The 27,847-nt window shown below is 38.2% G+C and overlaps 1 protein-coding gene across 3 annotated transcripts in view; it reads right to left on the minus strand.

Moving 5' to 3' along the window:
• The window catches only part of LOC126297779 (cullin-5), a 203,646-nt gene that overhangs the window by 46,641 nt on the left and 129,158 nt on the right, over window positions 1–27,847 (minus strand). For all 3 annotated transcript variants that reach the window (XM_049988959.1, XM_049988958.1, XM_049988960.1), the window contains exons 8-11: window positions 23,838–24,005; window positions 18,249–18,383; window positions 400–524; window positions 187–317 (exon numbers count right to left, since the gene is read on the minus strand). In XM_049988959.1, the coding sequence (XP_049844916.1) occupies window positions 187–317; window positions 400–524; window positions 18,249–18,383; window positions 23,838–24,005 (559 nt within the window). The remainder of the gene's footprint in view (window positions 1–186; window positions 318–399; window positions 525–18,248; window positions 18,384–23,837; window positions 24,006–27,847) is intronic.

Raw genomic sequence — 27,847 nt, forward strand, 5'->3', positions numbered from 1 at the left:
GCAGTTTCGAAATTTAATAAAAATATCAACTTTTTCTCTGCCCTGTGAGCATACAAAATACTTTTGCAGCAATTTATGTGCAACTATACCCAAGAACAAGTAATGATGTCTAATTACAGTGACAGAATTGTTTATGGTGAACAATAGAATGTATCAAAAGCATTTTATCCATCTGCAGTATCTTACCTGCTATGCTACCTCTAGTATTCCTGTACTGTTCCTTAAATTGTTGATTTAAATCTTCACTGACTTTTATGTCTTGAAACATTCTCGCTAATTTGTTTACATAATCTGCAGGCATTCCAACTTCTCGAAGCCTGAAATAATTTGGCTTTGTAATTACTGCTTTATAATTACATGCACAGTAATCTAGAATTCAGATTTATTTCATTCTCTCACCATTCCACCATATTTTCTTCTTTTTCAGAGTCTGCTGATGTATCTAATATTAAACGTCTTGTGAGATGTGCTTTGTGGTATCTCATGAATACGTCTTTGTTCTGAACGTATTTTAGTACTAGCAACTGAAATAGGAGAAAAACAGAAATAATTAAACAAACAATACAAATCTCTTTCTACTAGGCAGCTCAACAAAATAATATGCGAGACACACAACAATCTTACAGCGACTCCAACAAGGACCAAAATTCAAGCTTTCCACATACAAAACCACAAAGCCAATCTAAAATTGACACGATGTGATACTAAGCTGTCCTGCAGTAGTAGCCCAAGTTCCTTGGGAGACAGTCTCAGACACGCCTTAACGCTCAGAAAATACTCAAAAAACATAAAAGACTAAATACATGCACAATCCAACACTATTCAGTGTCCATTATCAACTGACTGAGGGGGAAAAATAAATGTTCTACTAATATGTTCTCTTTCCTTGAAGTATTTTATTGGAGAACACACGGGACTGGTGTGGTGCAATTCTTCCACGTCATTAAGTTGGACATCAGTACTTAGCATTAGTTAGTAGCTAACACCTACATAATTACAACAACTACACATCCCTGTTGCCGCAGCACATCCAGAAATTCACCAGAAGTTATGAGACAACAGGACTGGGGGGGGGGGGGGGGGGGGGCGGCGGAAAAAAAACCAACAAAAAACAACAAAAAGCATGCGGTTGAAGATAACGAGAAGATGTCGCTTGTAGTCAGATGAGAGACGTTTAATCATCTGACAGTGGATCCGATCTGGCCCAGGATCTGTGTAAGGGCAATGTGCAACGGCACTGAGGAGATCCCACTCTGTAAATGGGGCATTAAAGGATTCACTGTGGCGTGTAGTGAATGAGAGGACTTTCCCTTCCATCCACCGTTTCAGAGTGCAGAAGGCTGGGGGTAAATCTCAACAAAGAGGCTTGAGCATAGTGCTCAGCAATTGCGTTTGCATTGGTAGATATTATGCCATTTATGTTAACACCGGAAACACCTGTTGGGGTCTGCTACCCATTTGATCTTCACCCAGATTTGGGAAGGTGATGTAAGGCACCCAATGGTCAAGACGTATCTCCCCCAACACTCCTACTCCGAAGTTTGATAAGTTGGCCAATGCGGGCACGGAGCCATTTAAAGGCTATGAGGTGTTAAAGGGAAGGGTGCTGCTTATGCTGCTGTAGAGCTCGCTCACACTACTTAATTGCATCAGCAACTTCCAGCGACCACCAAGGGACTGCCTTTCACCGGGGCACCCTAACGAGCCCACATGGGGAAGATTAAACGGTGACAGCACAGGTGAAAGTTTCCCAGTCCACCTTGTTTAAAGCCCATGTAGGCAGGCATCTGTGGGTCTGATGCCAGGGCAGTGAAAGGAAGATGGTGAAGTGGTCACTTCCACACAGGTCGTCATGTGCTCTCTAGTGGACAGATGGGAGGAGTCCTGAACTGCAAATTGATAAATCAATGGCCGAGTAGCTACCATGAGCGACACTGAAATGTGTGGCGGCCCCAGTATTTAAGGGACAAAGGTCGTACTGAGACAGTCACGTTTCGACATTTCGACGTTTGGCACATCAACTTAAAATGATTTGGAAAAAAATTCAATGGAACAATTTCAAAGCAAATTCCAAACAGATACAAAAGGTCAAAAAAGTAGCAGCACTATCCCCATATAGGCCAAGTGACTCGGTATTGTTGCGAAACCTGTCGATTAAAAAGGGAAAGAAAAATTCTCTCCCTGTTAGGAATGGCCATATAAGATTATATGTTTAATGTTTCCTGTCAATGCAAAAATACAGCTGGCCACCTGTCCACTGCTGGAACACTGATAGATTAAAGTCCTATCATGGAAATCCTGTGCCGCCCTCGAGTGCCATATCTGGAGAATCATCAAGAGATAAAGGTCACACTGTAAGAGGAAAGCTGAAGAGGAAGAAGCCATTGCCCCATCACGGCCTAGGTATGCACTAAATTGTAAGCTTCCTTACGCGCTGCAGTCTTGTTGCTTGGAGCATTCTACTGCCTTAACTAAGAATATTTTAGACTACCTACACCAGCAACTCACACTTATGAAGCTCTAGTTCGCCAGGTCCAGTTGCCGACCACAATGTAACCCAGTCATTCGCAATGATCTTTTATTTCGATAGTCCTGTTGTGACTTGCCTTGCGGACTGCAAAACATTCTGACACTGTGTTATCAGAGAGAGAGAATTTGGGAAGCCTTGTCTGCTCGTACTTGCCATGTCCCCACCATTTGCCTACAAGGATTGGCAACCCCTCAGACAATGGAGCATAATGGTTTGCAAATGTACAAGGCATTGCCTCCCCAGACTCGTCAATCACAACAAAGATGACTGATGGCATGACAAGTGCCATCAGAGGACTTCTGTGCCAGGGACCTATTTCCTCCACCATGTCGTGTGTGGAGCTGGATTGGCACAAATCTCTCTGCACCCCAGCTACAGAGGGCAGTGCAAGTCAACACATCAGCACTTTGCTTCACCAGAGCTCTGAGCCAATTCACCCTTCAGCTCTTAGCAGCTCATCAGTCAGAAGCCACTACAGAGTGAACTACAACCTCCCAGCGATATCCCAAACGGTCAACCTCTATCATTAGGGATTAATCAGTGGCATAGTCTTCACATCCCACTACATTTATTCACAATGTGTTCCAGTGTCTGAGAAGTTATTTTATTATTGAGAAGAGTTTTCCTTTTTTATTAAATCTCTCTATCGCAGTCATAAGAAATCTTTGTTCTTCTTTACCTGTGTCTTATTATTTCTTATCAAGCACCTACCCTTGTAGATGTAGCAGTTCCACCATAGCGATTTCTATACTAGGTTCACTAGTTACTGTTCTATACCCTTATGGACTACCACTGAACAGGCTCTTGCTCTGTGTTGTGCTGCCTACTGCTACAATCAGTTTCCTGTCTTCCTCGTTTCAGGGATGAAGAGCTGGTATGCCATTTATTACCTTGTTTTGCTTAGTACTGTTGCATTTGTCTGCAGTTCTGTTTTAAAAAAATAAATGCCTATGTTCAATGTGCTCTTTTGTTGCAGTTACAGAGGTGGTGAAGAGAGATTTTCATATTCACTTTGCTGTGGTTTGCATGACAAGCAATTAAAATCACCTAATACTTAACTGACAGAGTATGACAGAGTCTTTACACAGTGTGATACGTTCCCAGATTGGCTTTCCATCCCCTGAAATGCAATGGATGTCAACTCTCCCAATAGGAAGGGATGCAACCTCCGATAAAAATCGTGTCACTTATTGTGAACTAACACCTTTAACCCCTTCTTATTAATGTATTGTACTTGGGCTAGTAAGGACACACACGAGCCATGCTGTTACCTTCATTTGGTGCCATAAATACATTTTTAAGAATAATTAATGCAATATATTAATGCTCTACTCATTAGTAACCATGTGGTGAGCAACAAAAATTATCATTTCATTTACGAGGTGGTGTGTTATTAAGGTAAATATTAACACTGAGATGTTAGGCACTGGGTGTGCTGGATATTTAAAACTGCATGTAAGTAGTGGGCTATGAGGAGACAGTGTGGAGGTGGTGCTTAGGTGGCAATATGATACCGGCCAAGACGGCTGCCAGCGACAGTCACACCCTCTTGTGCTAAGATTGCACACAGCTGACAGGTATCTTAACATCTGCATGAATGCCAATGCAGCCCAACATGCTTTACATACACCCATTCTATTTTCTGATGGCCCACTGCTTTCAATGGCAAGCACTTCTATACTTTCTGGAGATGTGTTTAAATGTTCATCATTATTTGTCATATATACAAAGCATATTTTTAAATATTTTCCTTTCATCATTAAGTATATACTAGATTTGGAGTAATGGGTTTACACAACAGCAAAGGTAGGGCCACAAAATAGCTCTGAACTTTATTAGGATGTTTGGAATTTCCCACTGGATTCTGTTGTCAGATCTTGATACCACAGCTCTGGGACTGTAGTAGGGTTGAAGCATGCCTTTTATGTGCAAGCCATTTCAGCATGCTTACATTGTGCACAGTTTGTTTGCAAATGAAGAGAAAGCTTTATGTAGTATGTTAACTTTCAAGGTCAGAAATGTCACAATTAATAAAATACTCTGGGCTATCATGAGAAAAACATTACATAATACTAGTTGTTCTATATAAAATGTACTATTTTATTTTTATAGTAGTCCATACCATCTTATAAAACAGTCACTAATTGCAATTAGTGAATAAGCACATGAAGTGCTAATTACATTAATGCTGAACAATTTCAGTTCTTTTGAAATTCTTCCAATTCATAGGTGGCATACAGCAAACCAGTGCTTAACAGTATTGGTTAAATACAGTCTTGGTTGCAATTTTAGTTTTTTATTTTTCAACAACATGTTTCACCTTATTTAGGCATCTTCAGGTTATCTTTTCTAGATGGACGTGAGAGGCACCAAGATCTGCATAACGATTTCCCATTCACAGGAACAAGTAACAGAGTAAGATGGGGGCTCATCTTACTCTGTTACTCGCTCCTGGGAATGAGAACACATTATGCAGATCTTGGTGTCTCTCGCGTCCATCTAGAAAAGATAACCTGAAGATGCATAAATAAGCTGAAAATAATCATTGAAAAATAAAAAAATAAAATTGCAACCAAGACTGATTTTAACCAATACTCAGTTCTTTTGAGTCCCACAGAAGCGGGAAGAAAAATAAAACTTTGATCATAACAGAACCCTAAGCAAAATATAATCTTTGATCATAGATGTTTTTCTGATGTAAACAAAGATGTCAGTAGGCAAGATGGCAAATACCGGGCTGTTTCTGTGAAAAACTGAAGTAAAAAAAGTGTTTGTGCCACATCCATAAATGTGAAAATTGGAAAACCAGCAAACAGAGAAGAAAGTAAGTACACTTAAAAAGCAATATATCAAATACACAACCCATGAAGTGTCGTAGCTAAACAAAATCGTTATTTTGCACAGGGCAGCTGCAGCATCCAATCTGCTTTTGATGTAACTATGTACTGAATGAAGACTCTTATCACACTAATTGAAGATGGTTGCAAGCATGAAACACACATTAGATCAAATAAAAATACATAACAAAGACACTGAGTGTTGTATTTTTTAAAATAATATAATCCACAGTGACAGAGCTCAACAGGCAGTAAAGTGGAAAAATAAAGTGTAAACTTAAAAATATCAGTTAATGAAATTCTCATGTATATCATAGCGAGTTCTGTGTCACTAAACTTTGAAGAACACACTACATGCAATTTAGCACTTTGAGGCGGTTTCCCACCAATATATGCCTAAAATACAACAATCAGATAGAAGGAGTGGACATTGTTAAATTTTTGGGATTAAGGTTTGATGATAAATTCAACTGCGAGGAGCAAACCACAGAACTGCTACAGCAAATAAACAAATTTCTATTTGCAATGATAATGTTGTCGGACATAGGAGATACAAAATTGTAAAAGCTGTCAGATTATGATTAATTTTGTTCCACAATGTCAAATAGGATTATTTTTTGGGATAACTCATCAACTCCAAAAAAAGTTTTCCAGTTCCAAAAATGTGCAATAAGAATTCACTGTTTTTTATATATTCTATTTCTGAAAAAATAAATTGTTATCCAAGTTGTACTTTGAGTGCTACATTCAAAACTGTTTCTAGTTTTTTGTCAGGGATAGTTTATCAATAACAGCAATTTTATTCGTCCTTTCTGATTCTGATACAGTGCAGCAAACATTAGGTGAAATTCGATAAAACAAATTCATGTTTTTATGATGTTATAAGTTCATCACATTAATGGAAAGTGAGATCTAATATATAACACAGTAATCTTTGCTTATATGCTTTGTAGCATTTATTTGACATGAGAAATTACAGAAAATTAACTGTATTGTAATGCACATCACTTGTTCTCTTTTATTGTGAATCTTTATTCTCTTGAATGATAGTCCAGCAATAATCTGCTAACATAGAAGGTACCCACTTCCCTTCATAATGTCTTTCTATGGTAGAAATGTGTTTATGGAATCTTTCACCATGTACATACGACACGTCACTACAACTCTCTGTGAAGTAGTCCAGATGAGAGTCCATCATATGTACCTTCAAAGACATATTGCACCCCAGATCTAGATATGCTTTGATCAGGTCATTCACCATTGCTTCGTAGTTAGTAGCCCTTCTTCTTCTTCTTCTGAGGAAGTTTTCTGACACCATCTTGAAACAGCCCCATGCTGTCTTTACTTTGTCAGTTAAATATGCTTCAAAATTTGCATCTTTCTGCAGCTCCTTGATTTTTGGGCCCACAAATACACCGTATTTTATTTTTTGCAGCTCAAAGACAGACGATCCTGGTAGCTAGAAATGCAAACTCACTGCCTGTTGGATCCATGGCCTTTACGAATTATTTCATTAGGCCAATTTTGATGTGAAGCTGTGGAAGTAGTATATCTTCAGGAGCTATCAGACATTCACATTGTACATTCTTTTCGCTCACTTTAAATCTCCACCTAGAACATTTCTTTTTCACATAGTGAGAATTTCTGTCTCGACTATCCCACTCGCAAAGAAAACAGGTATACTTCGTGTAGCCTTGTTGCATTCCCAGTACCACCACAATTACTTTGAAATCTCCACATATTTTCCATTTGTATTCAAATTTATACAAATTCACAATTGTCTTTGGTCAAGCTGGCATATGCTACTGCAACAGAGGGTATTTTATTTCCATTATGGAGTGAAACACCCTTAGAGACTTGTTTTTGAAGCATCTACGAAAAGTCTCCACTCCTGTGAAATATAGATGAAGTTCTGCACTTTCATTAGGCCAGCAACATCACTGCAAAATATCAGTGCTCCGTCAGTTGCAAAACAGGATATAACAGCATGTTCTATGTGCTTGAAACACTGATTTTAGTACTTTTGTGGACTAGATTATACTCTTATAATCTTGAACCAAGCAGCTGCAGCTGCACCTTTTGTTTACTTAGCCTAGAGCACATACTAAATCATTTAAATCTGCTTGTGTTAACAAATGTGGCAATGACTCAGTTCTGCAGAGATACAAAGGATCATCATCTGCGATTTCTTCAGTACTACTTACTTCACTGTCACTCCAAATTTGAACTGGAGCTCTTGAAGGTACTGGAAGGCTGTCAGAATGCTGCACTGGCATTTCACTGAAGGCATATCTGGGTAAACAATGTGCCTCTTTGATTTTTTGTTTGTAAAACCCTGATTTTTTGTTTGTAAAACCCTGAATTTTTGTTACAAGAAATAATAGCCAGTAACGTGGTCCTTGGTCTCTCTCCACACTATAGGCATAGTGAACACCACCACATTCTCTTTACCTTTCCACCACCGAATTAGTTTGCAGTAACATGTAGCACAACATAAATGTTGTGCCAATTCTTTATCTTGGTCTTCTACCTCTACTCCAGAGTAATGTTTATATGCTTTCTTTATGACTGTTGAAATTTTCTTCCTATATCTGACAAAGGTGAACTTCCCACAGATATAGCAGGTTGACATCCAAGAAGACATGGCATTTCTGAAAATTTTAAAATATCTCTTCACTAATACACCTGTACTACATTAATACTAGAGAACTACAGAAACGCTGATATGTAAAAACAAGCAGTTAATTTACCTTCAGCACCAGGCTAAATCAGTTTAAACACGGGAACTTTTAAGTTCAGCTGTGCTCAGAAATACGATAGAGACAGTTACTTGACAGCCGAAACACCCACTCATTAAGATTGACACATAGTATCCCTGATGACGATATTTTGTTTACATATTTGAATTTCCCATGGTAAACTGGTTTAGAAGCACACACTTTAATATCAGAAACACAATCCATGTCGAATAGTATTCTGCACAGGCATGTTTAGGGAACTAGGACTATTAAATTCTGCTTCCCAATATAGATATTCCTTAATTAAATTTGTCAGTAAAAACATCTATTTTTGAAACTAATGGCAACGGCTCAGTTCAGGAACCAGAACTAGGAATAAGAGTAATCTCCACAAATATCTTAAGTCACTCACTTTACTCCAAAAACGTAGCCATTACTCATGGACACACATTTTCAATTAGTTTCCAGCAACCATTGAAAGTTTCAGTACCAATAATATTCAGTTACATTAAAAATGAGGAGAGTGAGGGTGGGTAGAAGAAAGTTCCAGGCTGTGTAGCTAACTCTACAACTAACATTAACTGAACTCTCATAAAAAGTAATGTTATGAGCCAACATCCACCCTTTAATGCCAGCATAAGACAACTGTTGCTCTTGTGGTTTTCAGTCCTGAGACTGGTTTGATGCAGCTCTCCATGCTAATCTATCCTGTGCAAGCTCCTTCATATCCCAGTACCTACTACAACCTACATCCTTCTGAATCTGTTTAGTGTATTCATCTCTTGGTCTCCCTCTACGATTATTACCCTCCACACTGCCCTCCAATGCTAAATTTGTGATCCCTTGATGCCTCAGAACATGTCCTACCAACCGATTCCTCCTCCTAGTCAAGTTGTGCCACAAACTTCTCTTCTCCCCAAGCCTATTCAATACCTCCTCATTAGTTACGTGACCTACCCACCTAATCTTCAACATTCTTCTGTAGCACCACATTTTGAAAGCTTCTATTCTCTTCTTGTCCAAACTATTTATTGTCCATGTTTCACTTCCATACATGGCTACACTCCATACAAATACTTTCAGAAATGACTTCCTGACACTTAAATCTATACTCGATGTTAACAAATTTCTCTTCTTCAGAAACGCTTTCCTTGCCATTGCCAATCTACATTTTATATCCTCTCTACTTCGACCATCATCAGTTATTTTGCTCTCCAAATAGCAAAACTCCTTTACTACTTTAACTGTCTGATTTCCTAATCTAATTCCCTCAGCATCACCCGACTTAATCCGACTACATTCCATTATCCTCGTTTTGCTTTTGTTGATGTTCATCTTATATCCTCCTTTCAAGACACTGTCCATTCCATTCAACTGCTCTTCCAAGTCCTTTGCTGTCTCTGACAGAATTACGATGTCATCGGGGAACCTCAACATTTTTATTTCTTCTCCATGGATTTTAATACCTACTCCGAATTTTTCTTTTGTTTCCTTCACTGCTTGCTAAATATACAGATTAAATAACATCGGGGAGAGACTACAACCCTGTCTCACTCCCTTCCCAACCACTGCTTCCCTTTCATGTCCCTCGTCTCTTATAACTGCCATCTGGTTTCTGTAGAAATTGTAAATAGCCTTTCGCTCCCTGTACTTTACCCCTGCCACCTTTAGAATTTGAAAGAGAGTATTCCAATCAACATTGTCAAAAGCCTTCTCCAAGTCTACAAATGCTAGAAAGGTACGTTTGCCTTTCCTTAATCTTTCTTCCAAGATAAGTCGTAAGGTCAGTATTTCCTCACGTGTCCCAACATTTCTACGGAATCCAAACTAATTGTCCCCGAGGTCAGCTTCTAACAGTTTTTCCATTCACCTGTAAATAATTTGCGTTAGTATTTTGCAGCTGTGGCTTATTAAACTGATTGTTCGGTGATTTCCACAGCTGTCAACACCTGCTTTCTTTGGGATTGTAATTATTATATTCTTCTTGAAGTCTCGTACATCTTGCTCACCAGATGGTAGAGTTTTGTCAGGACTGGCTCTCCCAAGGCAGTCAGTAGTTCTAATGGAATGTTGTCTACTGCCGGGGCCTTGTTTCGACTCAGGTCTTTCAGTGCTCTGTCAAACTCTTCACGCAGTATCGTATCTCCCATTTCATCTTCTTTTACATCCTCTTCCATTTCCATAATATTGTCCTCAAGTACATCACCTTTGTATAGACCCTATATATACTCCTTCCACCTTTCTGCTTTCCCTTCTTTGCTTAGGACTGAGTTTCCATCTGAGCTCTTGATATTCATACAACTGGCTCTCTTTTCTCCAGCAGTCTCTTTAATTTTCCTGTAGGCTGTATCTATCTTACCCCTAGTGATATGTGCCTCTAGATCCTTACATTTGTCCTCTAGCCATCCCTGCTTAGCCATTTTGCACTTCCTGTCGATCTCATTTTTGAGAAGTTTGTATTCCTTAAGGGACCTGAAACTGTGAATAAAATGGAAGTGGAACAACAATATCTGCTGGAAGGAGGAACTAAGGCAAACCAAATAAAATACTGAAAGAGCTTACATAATATGGAGCCAACAGCATTCCGGCATACACAGCATGGACCATTGCATACAGCAGACAAAATGTAAAGATAATGCAATTGAGGACACAAGATACGTCACAGACCTCACAGCCAGCCACACAAAAAGAGCCATAAATACAATATTACACAGCCACAGTAAGAGACATTAAAGGTAGATGGCATTGGTTAACCAACATATTTAAGAAAAGAGGTTGCATGGCTAAATTATGGATGTAGGAAACAATAAATTAGGTAAACAGTAAAATTATTAAAATTAAATTAGTGCAATTATAATGATAAAATAAGCAGAAACAATAACATTTAAAATGGAAGTAAAACATATGTCAGAACACACAAAAAATAGTTAGAAGATAAAGGAATGACTAAAGTAGCATCACATTCACAATAAAGAACTACTGATGTGTTAGTGTAATGGGTGCCATAATAAAACTGGTTTCTGTTAACCAATTAATCATTCAATAATCTATTATTCTCTGCACCAGAATGCTTAAACATTAACATTTCCATTTCCGCTAGAAGATTTAGCTTTTCCCCTTTCAACATTGGGTCTGGTGACCACTAGATTTTAAGTGTTCAGCAAAAGCCGAATGTTGTTTAATCTGTCTTTTTTTTTTTTTATTTTATTTTAAAGTTAAGTTAAGTAAATGTTCACTAAATCTCATTTGAAATTCCCTACCAGTCTGACCCACATATGAAGCTTCACAGTTGACACCCTCAATTCTATACACCCATAAATCCCCATACTTGTCTTTTGTAGAAACCACATACTTATCTTTAGTAGGTAGTTAATTATGGATGAATCCAATATGTATTTTATTTGTTGACAAGAAGGAGATGTCCCAGCTTTCAAAGGTCATATGACAGCATGCCTACAAAAGGGGTTTTGATACGTCTAGCATTAGTGGGTAACAGACCTAGTGGTAATTTAGATACATCAGGACTAGTTTTTTGTTGATAAAGATCATCTATAATATTAGGGTTGTATTCGTTGCCCATTTTAACATACCTATGGTTAGGTAATCCTTTCGCGATGGAAGACCGACTTAGGGGAAGATCTGCGATACGGTAAACCACTGATATCAAAAAAGCTCATCTCACTATGATATGAATGACAAGAACAGGAATGAATAGTGGAATCGTTTGTTGTTTGTTTTCGAAAGATGTCAAATTTGGCACAATCTCCTCCTAGTTATAATTGTAGATCTAAGTAACTGAGAATCTCATTGGCATCCATTAGCTTGTACGTGAGGGGCATCCAAGGGAGTAGCGAATTAAAATCTCCAACTAGCCCCAGGACATCTTCCACAATACGATCAAAGATAGTTAAAATGTCATCAACATATTGCCTACAGAAATGGATCTGCTTGGATCTGTCTGCGCCATTTCTAAAATGATTAACAAAAACAATTGCAATGCAACCTGCCAGAGCGCTACCCATGACTAGGCTCTTGGGTTGCTTATAAAACTGATTATTAAATGAAAATTAATTATATGAAGTGATTTATTTAAGTAGTGACATCGTTTCAGTGACCTTATCTACAGTGAGTCGATGCTGTCTACTGATACTGTTTTCAATAAGGATAATAGTCTCATTAATGGGGATATTTGTATATAGATTTTTAATATCTAAAGACACCAGAACGTAGTTGGATTTGTCACACAATAAATTCACCACCTCTTCCCTGTTATGAATTGCAAAATGTTCTTCAAAAATCCAATTTTGTTGCAACAAATGTAGTAAATATCGGTTCTCCTGTGTTCGCTATCCCATTGGAAATTGCGAGAATTGGACAGGCTGATTTATGAGCATTACGGCCTACAATATTAGGGAAGGCCTCGAGACGAGTTTTTAACTTTTAAGCATATGACTCAGTTGTGTCAACATCTATTTATTGAATGTTATTGTCTTCAAAAAAAAGGACATTGTTTTAGCTAAATAGTCTTCTTTATGAAGAACAACTGAAGTATTACCCTTATCAGCACAAATTAACATTGCATCATCCAATCTTAGCTTATCATTCATGGTATTACGTAAGTACAAGATATACTTTATTTTTAGGTCCTGTCTGACTAGCCTTTTGGGTTAATTCACTTGGTCTACACTTCATTTTTACTTTGTTGGCCTTACCACATGGGGTGGCATCAAGAGCAATTTTCAAATCTGCAACTAAGGCTGTAGTGTCCTTTTCATTAGCCTCAGATGATTGCAATACTTTAAAGCTTTATTCAATAGCTCCATTTTTTGCATACTGAACTCTGTTTCAGTTAGGTTCACCACCCGCTCAGCAAAGGGAAAATCTTCTGATGTAATGGCATATTGCTTCTTAGTGGAGTGGTACCCAGATTGTTTTACCTTATGCAACTTCTGACCATGTGTTTGGGTGAGCGATTGGCTAGAGTCTCGTAAAACATAATTAAGAATTTTCGGTAAATTATATAAAAGATCACAGGTTAATAACTTTACAGTAGTAGAATAGGCTTTGTACAATAAAAGATTGAGTTTGCCTTTCTCTTTATAAAAGCGCCCAATTTCACTGTAAATCCTTACTACAGTTCATGAAGTCTTTACTGGGGTGCTAATCCTTGCATCTGTTCAAATATTCACAAATGTATACAAGTAGAAAACTCCCATGGAGGTACCATTCGTCCAATTGTATATTAACATAAGTCTTCATTAATGTTTTCCGCATATGTAATTTAGTTGTACGACCTCTTTTCGTAAGTATGTGTATCCAACATAATCTACCCTTGGTCACCACATTATTTCTTATGCAAGTTCACTTACTGTTAGTTTCAGAGACGGCTACACAGCCTGGAACTTTGTCTCATACTACTGCCATCCCCCATTCTTAATGCACCTACAATATGTGATCAAAAGTATCCAGACATCTGGCTGAAAATGACTTACACGTTCGTGGTGCCCTCCATCGGTAATGCTGGATTTCAATGGGGTTGGTCCACCCTTTGCCTTGATGACAACTTCCACTCTCACAGACATACATTCAGTCAGGTGCTGGAAGATTTCTTGGGGAATAGTAGCCCATTCTTCACTGACAGTTGCACTGAGGAGAGGTATCGATGTCAGTCGGTGAGGCCTGGCACGAAGTCGGTGTTCCAAAACATCCCAAAGGTTTTCTATAGGATTCAGGTCAGGACTCTGTGCAGAGCAGTCCATTACAAGGATGTTACTGTTGTGTAAAACCACTCTGCCACAGGCCATGCATTATGAACAGGTGCTCTATCATGTTGAAAGATGCAATTGTCATCCCCGAATTGCTCAACAGTAGGAAGTAAGAAGGTGCTTAAAACAATGTTGGCCTGTGCTGTGATAGCGCCACGCAAAATAACAAGGGGTGCAAGCCCCCTCCATGAAAAAAACAACCACAGCATAACACCACCATCTCCGAATTTTACTGTTGGCACTACACAAGCTGGCAGATGACACTCACCTGGCATTCGCCATAACTATATCCTGCCGTCAGATCGCCCAGATCGCCACATTGCGTACCATGATTCATCACTCTACACAATAATTTTCTACTGTGCATCGCCCAATGTTTACACTCCTTATGTCCAATGTTTACACTCCTTACACCAAGTGAGGCGTCGTTTGGTATGTGTGGCTTATGAGTAGCCGCTTGACCACGAAATACAAGTTTTTGTCACCTCCCACCTAACTGTAATAGGACTTGCAGTGGATCCTGATGCAGTTTGGAATTCCTGTGTGATAGTCTGGATAGATGTCTGCCTATTACACATTATGACTCTCTTCAACTGTAGGTGATCTCTGTCAGTCAACGGATGAGGTTCGGCCTTACACTTTTTTGCTGTACATGTCCCTTCACATTTCCACTTCACTATCACATTGGAAACAGTGGACCTAGTGATGTTTAGGAGTGTGGAAATCTCATGTACAGATGTACGATACAAGTGACACCCAATCATCTGACAAAGTTCGAAGTCCGTGAGTTCCACGGAGCACCCCATTCTGTTCTCGCACGACATCTAATGACTACAGAGGTCATTGGTATGGAGTACCTAGCAGTAGGTGACAGCACAATGCACACAATATGAAAAATGTTTGTTTTTGGGAGTGTCCGGATACTTTTGACCACTAAGTGTATGTCTGATAATGTTATTTTACACATCTAGGTTAATCTGCAGATGTTCCACAAGGGCAAAACGTGTCATTAAAAGATAAAACAATTTGCCATCAAGACTGTCTTATTTCAAGAAATTCATAACTGGTTGGTGTACCAGGTGCCCTGAATGGAATGGAATCAGTTTCATGGTTCACAAGTCTTGTCAAATGATGTTTCAATTTAGTACTTTTACCCTTTAAACGAAAATATGTTTAAAATTTTTGTGACTCATTCCACATCAATGTGTATTCTTGTTGTTCTGCTACAATCTGCATCCGGGACGATCGCATCACTATGGATTAATTTGAACAAAAGTACATCTAATCTAATAGCAGACAGATGGCAGTGTGTTCCTAGTAAAGCTGTATCCATGGGTGGAGTGCATCTCTTCTGAGAAAGTAGGACTGCATACCCATGCCCAACTGTGCATGTGAACGAAAGTGAATTCCTCTTCACTGAACTATTAATTCATACGTCAGAAACATTGTATCTAGAATGTAAGATGTAGTCTGTTATGCATCTATTGTTGTGCTTTGAGTAATTTTTTCTTTACTTAAAAGATTAGGGAAAGAGTATTTCTTGCGAGAGACAACTAGAGTGTAGATTTCTTTGGGAAGTAACTAAAGTTAAAGTAATTACAAAATGCAAAAGATGACCATTTAAACACACTTAGTCGTATTTATTGATTGTCAAAGTCTAGTTTAGCAGAACTTCAGTCATACTGCACCATGTCATAACAACAAAGAACAAGAGGTAGATAAAGCTGTACTAGTTCCACACTCTTACTTTTGGAGTAACATTCAAAATGTAACTGCTGAACAACTATGTCAGAGAGCTTTTGCTAAATGAGGCACCATCTTTATTGTTTAAACATTTCCCCTAACCCACACAGAAACCAGACAGAATGTTACAGTGCTTGTGTCCGACAATTTGTAAGGCGAGAGCAGTTTGGCGAGCACCATCTACTCTCAGTGGCCATGCATCTACCTCGCCAGTCACTGATCGCACTTCCCCAACATACTGTACAGTTCTGCCACTGCCTTTGCCGACCAAAACTTACTGTAAGGCAAGAACTTCAAGCAAAACTCCCCTGTAACTATAACCATCTACAAAACATTGAAATTGTAAAGAATGGCTCTGAACACTCTTTATTATTAGCTAACAAAAACTACCCTCCCTTAGCCTGTAAAGCCCCTTTCATTTGCACCGCCTGTCCACAAGAGCTTTCAGTAAGTCACGTTTGTATAAGTCAGTGCTCTACTGTACAGATTGTGCAGGAGCCATCCATTTGAAAGGAGTAGGAATGAATTATTGTAACATTTTTATTTTAAAGCTTAACTTCTTATCTCTGAAGAATTCTTTTTGATGGTGTAAGTAAAGAAACTAATAGTGTTAGGACCATTTGCAATACAATAGTCCTTTCTCTTACTTTTTTCTTTTTTTTGTATGGCGCCAGTCACCGAATTGGAGTAGGTGGTGGTGGTGGAGGAATGTACGGGACCTATTGCAGTCGAGTCACTAGTGTCACCTATCCCATCAAAGACAGGCTACTCGTAAAATCATTCAAGTGATCTAAAGCTAAGCCCCAACCACTGTGTTGTGTTCTACGTGAGCATAACAACCAAGAAGCTGTATGTCCTCACAAATAGCCACCACCAAACTGCAGCCAAGAAACAGCTGGACCACTCAGTTGCTGAGCACGTGGCCCAACACAACATTCTTTATTTTAATTACTGCTTCACAGCCTGTGCCCTACTACCAGTACCTGATTTTCTCAACTGTGCAAGTGAGAACTCTCCCTGCAATATATTATACATTCCCATGACCCTCCTAGCCCTAACCTTTGTTACTCATTGTCTTTCCACCAACCTAACCTTTCCCCTATTCCCAATCGAGCACAACACAGCCCCACCAATGCAATCACAGTCTTTTTACTTCTCCCCTTTTCAGGTACAGCCCCCCCCCCCCCCCCACCTCTAACCACCCAACTGCAATTAACATAGTTGCCACACCCTCTCTCCATCTCACCCCTGTACACTCCCACAAGCAACACTTTACTATCTCTCCCCCCCCCCACCCCCCACTCACCCCGCTATCTCTCCCCATCCCCACCCCAGCAACCTTCTTACCCCCGCCACTCATATTGTTTCTCCCATCATGTGCATTTCGGCCTCACCAACCACAGTGGTTTTGTGTGTGTGTGTGTGTGTGTGTGTGTGTGTGTGTGTGTGTGTGTGTGTGTGTGTGTGTGTGTGTGTGTGTGTGTGGGTGAGTGGGGGGGGGGGGGGAGTCAAAAGCTTAGTTGTCTCTTTGTTGTGCCTGAGTCTTCACACCTACCCTTTTCATAACAAGGAAACTAATGTATTCCATATAACCCCAAAATCCAAGCAACGGCCACTAGAATATGATACACATCACATGCCACAAAAGATAAACAGTGTCAATTTCCAACACTGTAGTACCCTGCTACTTGACAGGCATGTTTCTCTGACAAACTTCTTATAAAGGAGGAGGATAGTCCACAACAACAACATATTACCTGACCATGAAGAAACTTTTTTTTGTGAAAACCTTTCTGACAGCAGTAACTCAACCTGCCGCACGCAGGCCACACCTTGTGCTTAAAGAGTACTATAGCATCCTCTGTCTAAATACAATCCTCATTGGCAAGCATTTCCAAACTCATGAAGAACAGAGTAGAGGTGAGAGTCTATAAAAACTTATTACACGTTTACTCTAGCACATGAAGGAAAGATTTGTGTAGCCAAACAACTCGGATTACCATGCTTGAGGATTAAGAGGCTCTGACAGACAAACTTATTTATCCACTTCACTGTTAAAGTTCACAGTATTTTCTTATATGGCAGTTCACGCCAACTGATTTAAGAAATAACTTTTTACTAAAAATTTGTGTACGTGCTGGTACCAATATTATTTTCAGCTTGTTTTTGAAAATGAGTTTAATGCCTGTCAGCACATTTGATTCTCTGGCAAAATCTACCTCTCACCAGAATTTGTGAGTACACATTGTGAACCATCTGGCACCTCTGACAACATAAATAATTAACTAATGAAGTTATCCACATTGTACGGTTCAAACTGCCGAGTGTCTCGAGAAATTGAAAATAATCCAAACCAGTTTCAATACTAACATTTTAATTTTTATTTTTTGTTACATTAAACTGCCTCTGCAGGACAGTACTTATACCAATACTTGTGAGAAGGTTTCTGTGTGAAAACAAGTTTGGGACCATCCTTAAAAATTTTAAAAATCTAAGTTGTGGAAAATTGTTCTGTAGTGTTACAGCTTGTGTGTGCAGGAATTACACCTTTAGAATGTTTCATCACTAGAAAGACTTACTTCGTATTTCATACCAGAACTAAGCATTAAGTAATGAGAAATTTATTATATCTTACCACATCCCGCAGCTTATTCTCGATCTCATCAGATGTCAGCTTTTTGCTCAAAGGTGTTTTCCTCAATAACATGTCACAATAATTTGCTAGAAGTTCAGGACACTTTGATTCTGGCTGGGACTTGAGGCCTGCACTCTACATTGATAAAAATACATTCACTGAACCAGTAGTAGTAGTAGTACACTCAAACAAAATTGTATTATAAATGGAGGGAAGTACAGTGAGCTCTGGAAAGATTAAGAAATGTCACTCTGATTCTGTATTTCTAAATTAAGCAAGCAATCCCTGTGGCAGCATCAAATAAGGTAGAAGCTACTCACAGGTATAAGTAAAATGTGTTACCAAGCTCAGTGGCTGTTTATTAATGTAAACTATTTAAGGCTGAAGAACAAACAAACAGCATTTTTGTTCTACTACTACTACCTCTTTATTTTGAACCGATTTTACATTTAGTGGGCCATTGTCAGGAAACAAATGGTGATGGCTCAACAAGCCAAAAACCGATCTGATAGGAACAAATATTGGTAAAACAAAAACACAGTGTTACTTTTTCAACCTTAAATATGTAGTTATTCTACCATATGATGTAAGAATCCACAAATAAAGGAAACTGAATCAGATTCTGGTCATGACTAAATAACACAAAGTATAACACTTCAGCAAACAATTGCATTTACACAATGGAGTGGGGAAGATATACAGTCTCTTTCATTCATTCATTCAAATGTTAATGACTACATCTGTGTCATCATTTTTGCTATCCAAGATATGCTGATACAAAGTGAATATGACATTACTTTGTATTTATGATGAAATTGCATGCAATTGGAGTCCTCACACCCAACATCAGCACAGAAGGGGACTGTTCCTCCAACAAATCAGCAGTCCCATCCATGCTTAACAGTTCCTGCCCTGCATCAACCTCTGCTCAATTCTATTCACATTTCCAATTAAACTGCTCCAATACACATAGGTTTTTCTTTGTATCTCTCATCAGACCTGGCCCAAAACAATTCTTGCTGTTCCTGCTTTTACTATTTACTTCTTTTTTATTTTATTCCTTGGATACCATTTCTTGCAAACTCTCCCCCTCCTGCTTACTCCACCCTATTCCCTTCTAATCACATTCTCACTGTGTAAGCAGCCTCTGTTCCACCTCTCCTTATTTGATAGGCCTATGTTCCTCCAACACTGCTACATACAGGTAGTGAAAGTCTGTTCTCTCATCAACTCCTGTCATACCTCAACATTCCAGTTTTAAGTGGTCACGTGGCACTTTTGCAGTTCAAGATCATATATTATGCATGTGAGTAACTGTACTGAAAGTTGGAGAGTGGACAATCCTGGGTCTCTATACATGTGATACACAATGGACTCCTCAGGGAAAAAGACACTGCCAACTGCCTTCAACATGAGAATAAAACCTTTTAAGTAGCCCAATTGAGGAAAAAAATTGTCAAAAGTTTACAAAGCACCTGCTTTGCCCCAAGACTCCACTACCAAGGCACTTTTAAACAGGGTGTTTCAGAATTAATATACAGGTTTTAATGCTTTGCAGCATTTATTGCATTCAACTTATAATTATAAACAATACATCAAACGAAAGAGTAACTAGTTTTTTCTTACAAGGCTTCAATGTGAGCACCATCAAGTCGATAGGTGAGTTAACTTTGATCGGTGTGTGTCGCATAATCTACATCTACATGGTTACTCTGCAATTCACTCTTAAGTGCCTGGCAGAGGGATTCACCGAACTATTTTCATACTACTACTCTACCATACCACTCCACTCTCTAATGGCACGTGGGAAAAAGGAACACCTAAATCTTTCTGTTTGAGCTCTGATTTCTCTTCCTTTATTATGATGATCATTTCTCTCTACATAGGCGGGTGTCAATAAAATATTTTCGCATTCGGAAGAGAAAGTTGGTGATTGAAATTTCGTAAAGAGATCTCGGTGCAAAGAAAACTGCCTTTGTTTCAGTGACTGCCACCCCAACTTGTGTATCATATCAGTGACACTCTCACCCCTATTGTGCGGTAACACGAAACATGCTGCCCTTCTTTGCACTTTTTGGATATCCTCCGTCAATCCTACTTGGTAAGGATCCCACACTGCACAGCAATATTCCAGCAGAGGATGGAAACGTGTACTGTAGGCTGTCTCTTTAGTGGGTTTGTCGCATCCTCTATGTGTTCTGCAAAAAAGCGCAGTCTTTGTTTCGCCTTCCCCCACAATATTATCTATATGGTCTTTCCAATTTAAGTTGCTCGTAATTGTAATTCCTAAGTATTTGGTCAAATTGACAGCCCTTAATTGTTGCAACAATGCTGTTTCTAAGTCAGGCAGATCATCTGGTAGCAGAAGCACATACACATGATCCTTTATGAGCCCCCAAATGTAAAAATTTCATGGCTTCAAATTGTGTGTGAATCTGGTGGTTATCTAAAATAAGCCTGTCATCTGGCGCCTAGCGGCAAATCCAGCGGTTGGGTATGTCATTGTTTAATCAATAACATACTAAATTATGCCAGTGAGGTGGTGCTCCATCTTGCGGCAAAACAAAGTTCCGTGGTTAAACTTCTTCCAATTGAGGAAAGAACTGTAGTTCTAATGCATCAAGATAAAAACATCAGTTACAGTTGCTTCGCTGGAGAAAAAAAAAGGGCAACCCCACAGTTGAAGTTCCAGACTTTCATCATTAAAGAACAGTGTAGGTAAAGCTTAACAGATACTGGACTGAAGAAGGTATGTGCAAATACAACAGGCAGAAGTGGGGCTTTTTCATTGACAGTATTGTAAATATGACTATGGCGACGTACAGGAGCAGAAACTTCCCTGGTAGAATAAAGAGTCTACACAAAGCATCCAATTAGGCACTCCACTGGACTGAATCTTCCAACATTCGTGTGCAGTCTGGGCCATTTGACATTTGTATATGTAAATACTGGCACGTGTATTTTTTGTTTAAATGTGTATCGGATATGTTGTAATTGATGCACAAAATCATAATAAACTGAAAAAGAAAGGCCCATAAAGCTTCCAACGGGATATGGCACAAAAATCATTCAATTTAAGAGACTCTCATAGCAACTGTAGCATCTCGTGGGGATTTGCTGACCCCAAGACATGAACATTATGTGTGTTCACATTTCCACTTAGCTGCAATGTCAATTCAGCACTGAAGCCACAATCCAGAAAATTTTCTTCATGCAGCAACATTTCATTTGCAAAGTTGGCACATAAACTGTAGTCTGCAGGCTTTCGAACTGGTACAAACTGCAAACAATATGGCTGTAGTTGTAAATGACTCCTTTAAATTCACCACACAGGCCTCACTGGAACTGCTAATTCATGACTAACCTTCTGAAATTATTTATTGGGGTTACACGTGAAAGACTCACTCATTAAACACACTCTTCAGTCGCTCTTGGTCATTGAATGCTCTTCCCTTTGTGCAAATGTAGACAAACAAAACAGAGTTTCTCTTTCATTTTCTGTCTTCTTTGTAAATGTAAGCTTAATGTGCAGCAGTAATGCATTGACTGCACACCGACCAGGGCAGTGCCGTGAAACGACATCAAGAAGGTGCTGACCGTGTGTAAATGGAAAGAGTGGGCAGCGCAACATCTCCTGGAAGACAGAGTTCAGTGCCCCCTGTAAATGCGGACTCAACCAGCCACTCATCACTGGTCAGCCCAGTTCGTTCACTGACTTTGAGAGAGCATCAGTGCTGAGTAATAGGAAGATGTTACTTAGCCTGTGTACTGCAAGTAGTGATTGATTGTCAAAGTACTAGCACATAGGAGGCACAACAAAAAAATGGTTCTTTTCTTTTTAGAAATAAAGTCTTATATTAATCCTAATGTTTACTGTACAGATCATTTGGATTCTTGCTACCGACCACCACAAATTCTCTCCTTCCTTGTCTGTGTCGGTGCTGACTCCCACAGTAGCTGACAATACTCAATGCAATACATGCAACAAACTGTTAAAAACCTCTTATATTAATCTTGAAACACCCTATACAATCAATTTACCGATGACCCCCACCTTGAGGTTCCACAAATGTGGGAGATAAGTTTAAATGATTCTCTCATAAATTGTTACATCTAGGAACTGCTATGAATGTGGAACAAAAAATTTTTCTTAAATGTAACATTGGTTAATAAGAAATAAAATAGTTAAAACTGATATCAACTACTGTGTGTGTGTGTGTGTGTGTGTGTGTGTGTGTGTGTGTGCGCGTGTGTTATATAATTCAAATCAACTTTCTATATACCTGGTGCATGTGCCACCAGCTCAAATTTCAGTTTATATTCAATCCTAATAATCTGACACAGCCAATTTCTTGTATGTCTTGGTTTTTGTGAATCATCTTAATCTGGTTGCATTTTGACAGTTTGGTTTGGAACTGCACCTTGCAAATTTTAGACATGTTCAGATTCAACCCATGCTGCCGAAATCAAGTTTCTTAACTGTTATGAACTAATCTATGATTCAGGAACTTTTTCTGAATCCTGATTTCCAACTTACGTATAAGTATCATCTGAAAACAAAATTGATGGTGAGCCAATTTCACTGGTAAATCATAGATAAAGAACAGAAATTTGACTGAGCACAGCATTAAGTCTTTTGTGCATTCCTGGGATATTGTTTTTCCATCACAATAATAATCTGTTCCATTAGGGTGGTTCTTACATGGAACTTCAAAATTTCTGATATTTTTTAGACTACCTACCCCATTTCATGGAAAAATGAGATATGTGATAGTTTGGTGGAAGGGGTAATCCTTGGCCTTCCAAAATCAGACAACATTGCTGAATATTACTTATGCACAAGAAATTCATTATTTACCTAAGGCAGGTCCGTTGCTTATTTCATTTTCCTTAACTGCATGTGTTGTCAAACACTGGTCAGGTGACATGACAATTCAGTGACCCAAAGTCAGCCACAGAGATGGCAGAGCCATCTGAGCCATGCCTCTTTACGAACCAACTCCAACAGCCCCAATATCTTTCACTTTGGAGGGAAGGTAACAGCCACAGCAATTGCAACATACCCACCTTCATTTTATTTAGGAGAGAGAATTAATTAGCTCGATTATTACTTTAATGAAATAAATAGAAATAAACTTAAATCTGTTGAACAAACATATTGTTTTCTTTTACTGTTTGCAAATGTGTAAGTTAATTCTGCACTGAAGTGTAGTATTAGCTCTGCAGAAGGGTTATCATTTGAGAAAATGATGACTATATATGGTAATTAATATTAAACAGTATTCACAATAAACTCAAAAATATCCTTTGTAGTATTTTATTCACTCAGTAATTAACAAGGGCAGCAAGATTACACTTAATAGATGGCACTGACAGCTAGATTTTAAATGATACAAAAGCATGGATATTCTTACATGAACCTCTGGAACCAACCACTCCTACTTATAGATGTCACAGGTATATTAAATAAAACCAATGTACTAAACAATACAATAAGAGCTCATAGTCAAAGAAGATGGAGAAATAATTAGATGCTAACAAAAAACAGGCAAGAAGTTTTAAAAAGTTAATAATGGCACATTACCTTACCTGTTTTGATGGCAGTTCTAGCCTGAACACCTGAGTATCATTAACAACATGCCTATATGCTTTATCCCGAGATGTCAGAAACCTTGGATCATCATTAAAAGCATCAGAAACTAAAACGCTGAACTGGTGAAAGAGTTCAAGAAGCCTTTCAACATATTTTTCCGAATCCTGGGAACAGAGATGTAAATTAGAAAAACAGTGATTATTATGACAGAATATAATAGTTATAAAACAACTGAAGTTAAAAACAATTAATTTTATGCCTAATATATGGCAATGTAGAGGTACTATTAAGAGGTAAAGTCTCCAATCAGGGAGGAGGAATAATCTACATTTCAGAAAATATAATGGAGATATGTACTAAGTTTGTCACATCAGGTGTTAGAAAAATTATTTTCGCAGTTAAGTTAAAACAAACAACAACAACTGGTATCAGAAGAATAAGAAGTAGTTACTGCCACCGATTTTACACAATGGAAAAAGAAATGTGTTCATACATTACACACAAAACAACTACCTAATAGCAACACACACACACAAGCTGGAAAACTGATGGCTTGCTGATTTGCTTAAATGTGTGATTACACACATTATTTTCACTTTAAATTTCACAGTCTCAAAATAGATTACTACTACCACCACCACCACCACCACCACCACCACCACCACCACCAATACTACTGTGAAAGCAATGAAATCTCTTTCCATCATTTATTTACAAAGAAAGAATTTCATTGTGCCAAAACATCTTTCCAAATTAACTTTCAGAGTTTACAGGAGCTGTAATAAACAATGGCTGACATGAGAAGCCATGTATAATCATTAGTAAAACACACTTTCATATACATGTACCTTAACCACTCAATTACAACTACACCTTTAATATTTGATAGTTTGGAAATGTATATTCTCTCTTTTCTGTCAAATAATGCCCCCCTTCCCCACCAAATAATCCCCCCCCCCTTTACTCACCATCCCCCATCTTACACACACAAAATATTGCATCGAAAATGTTTTACCTGAAAGCAGTCTATCTATTGAACAAGAAGAAAGATAACAATCACTAACTGCTGCTGATTTACTAACGGAAATGTGATGTCATTTGTTCCAATCTCATATTTGTTTCACATTAAGTTAACTCCAATAATGAAGGCGAATACATAATGTAAATACGATATAAGATCGCAAAAATGGCAACAGATAAAATAGTTGTTCAAAAGCCTGAGTCTAGGAATCAAACACATTAAAACACTGGCCAGGCTCATTTTCGAGAAATATGCTTGTGTGAAGACTCTATCGAAGTCAGAAAATACTTGTCAACAGCATAATATAAAGAATATTAAGGACGGGAAATGGACAAGTGAGAAATAAATTAAAATGTTTTAACCAAGCTAAATGGAAGTCTGAAGAAACAGACACGAAGGAAGTAAGAAAGTAGAAGCAAAAACACAAAACTAAAAAGTAAAGGACTTGCTGGCCACAAAAGTAGAAGGGGTGTTAATATAAAATAAGAGGTGTAAGTATGATGTAGAAAGAATCAGGCGATAGAGAACTGTTGACAGGCAATGTGAAAGAGATTAGCATATGGTTAAAGCTGGGAGCAATAAAAACAATACGGACTCCCAAGTCTCAGCCCCTCAAACAACACACAATTCAGCTCCCAGATGGAGAAGTAGCTCATGAGATTCGAATGCCATCTACACTCAACCAAAAATAATCTGCCACTGTATTGTGGTAGTGATATATCCTGGCTCTGTACAGGTAATATGTCTGGATGGTTGCTGAGAATCCTCTCCCTCTATCATTCAATATTGATGACCTTCCACATGCAGCACAAACCATCCTAACACTTGCCACAAATTCAATGAGCTTGAATATTTTATTAACTCTCAGACAATATTCCCACAATATTTCCTTATTCTTCCTATTTTTACAGTAGATACACCAAATAGCTGCTTTTAATGAGTAATCTTTATTTATGACAGGCTCACTCAGCTTTATCACCATTTTCAAGTACCTGCAATTACAATTTTGGTGAGAACAGGCATGGATGCCAATGTAATCTACGTTAAAGTAGATGTATTGTACTCGTGTTTAGATTTATGTGATGTCCATATTACGTCATTAGTGGACTGTTTTATAACTGTCACTGTTTTAATAAGATGGTAAATGATGTCAAGATGTTGAAAATAAAATATTAATTATGAGGAAAGGGCAGTTTGACAGTTCAACTCTTATGATATTGCTGTTCATGTGCACAATCTTTGTAAAAATATAGTGTCATACGAGTGGAACTGTCAAACTGCTGTCACATCATAATTAACATTTTATTATCGACATGTTGACATCATTTACCATTTTATTAAGGCAGTGACACTTATAAAACAGTCTACTAATGACCTACTATGGATGTCATTGTTCTAGATGTGAGTACAATACAGCTACATTCTCACCAAAATTGTAATTTCTGATACTTGAAAATGGCAATAAAGCCAAAACAGTCCATTGTAAATAAAGATTACTTGTTATAAGCAGCTATTTGGTGTATATACTCCAATAATCATGTCGTTATCAAACATGAACTATACCGCCGGTCCTAAAGAATCAAAATTATTCTCCTTAATTACGTACTGTGTTTCAGAATTGAGGACTCTAAAGACAGCAAAAAGTATTGTTTCCTCTCAGCACTGTGAATTTCTAGAATGCACACCTGCCCTCAATAAAGAGCAAGACACTGTGTTCTCCCAATAAACAAACAGACTCCTGAGCTTTTGGTGTAATGTCAGAATAAATAAATCTGTGATGCGGTGAAGCACAGTCACAAATTCTGTACTGAAGGCATTTACCTTTGTGACATATTGGCCTGTTACTATTTGCAGTTGCTCATAAAATCAGCTGGCCTGTGTCACTCTGTGTGAAATTTTCAATTAATATAATAAACTCAAAATGTTTTGATAGCAAAAATAGCTTTGTAAAAATATACCTACACCACTAATTCAGTGTGCTCCAGTGTACTTATGTGATGCAAAATTTCAATCAGTTTTGATGAATTCTTATTGTCCTTGTCTTTTGCAAGGAACAGCATCTTCATCTCACGGTCAGAAAACAAAGTAGTCCAACTTCAGAACATAATAAAAGGTGTAAGAAAGCCACCATGGAATAAATATCTATATGTGTGTATGGAAATAACAGTTCTACACAACTAAATTTGAATCCACTGGATACATGTGTGAACAGGAACTGTTGTTTATTTAAGTTTAAAGGAGGACAGCAGTCAGTTACAAAACACTAATTTTTTGCTGATCTAGAGTCTGACTATAAAAAAGACATCATTGTTGCTAATATATAAAAAGAGAGAGAATCAGAACAGCTTCAAAATATGTATACAACACAATTATACGAATCCATGTAAGTGGGGACACAGCAGTACTGTATGAACATCAGAAGAGTCACATATGTACCAACATGTGGGAGTGTCAGCTTGTGTCAAATAACACTAGCCTTTACATGGGAGGAACAAAACTGAGGCAGTTGCTTACAACCAGTGCAGATGGCACAAATATGCGTCATGGAGGACTAATAGTGCCTTCTATTGGACTGCTCATCCAAGAAGCTACCGTATATTATTCATTGAAGACTGTAAGTAGTAAATGAATCTTAAAATATGGCACAACTAGGATATGCAAATTAAATACTGAATATATAAATGCATAAAAGGAAGTAACAGAGTTTACATGAAAATAGATTCATGAAGGACATGTGGCATCTCCTATGGGATAACAGTGTGACAAAAGTATTTTGAGTTTTATAATGAGACTAATAAATTAAAATCAATTTTAAAAAGTTTTATGCAATGTATTTCAGTTATGTGTGTCAAAAGACATATAGATACTTTAAATAAAACCTGAAAAATGCACAGTGAAATAAAACATAAAATCGTGTGATAAGAGTCACGATGTGCCCTCTCTGAAATTAAATTTAAACAAGGTAATAATGTAAACAGCTTTATG

This window comes from Schistocerca gregaria, chromosome X (genome assembly GCF_023897955.1).
Source record: "Schistocerca gregaria isolate iqSchGreg1 chromosome X, iqSchGreg1.2, whole genome shotgun sequence".
Lineage (NCBI taxonomy): Eukaryota > Metazoa > Arthropoda > Insecta > Orthoptera > Acrididae > Schistocerca > Schistocerca gregaria.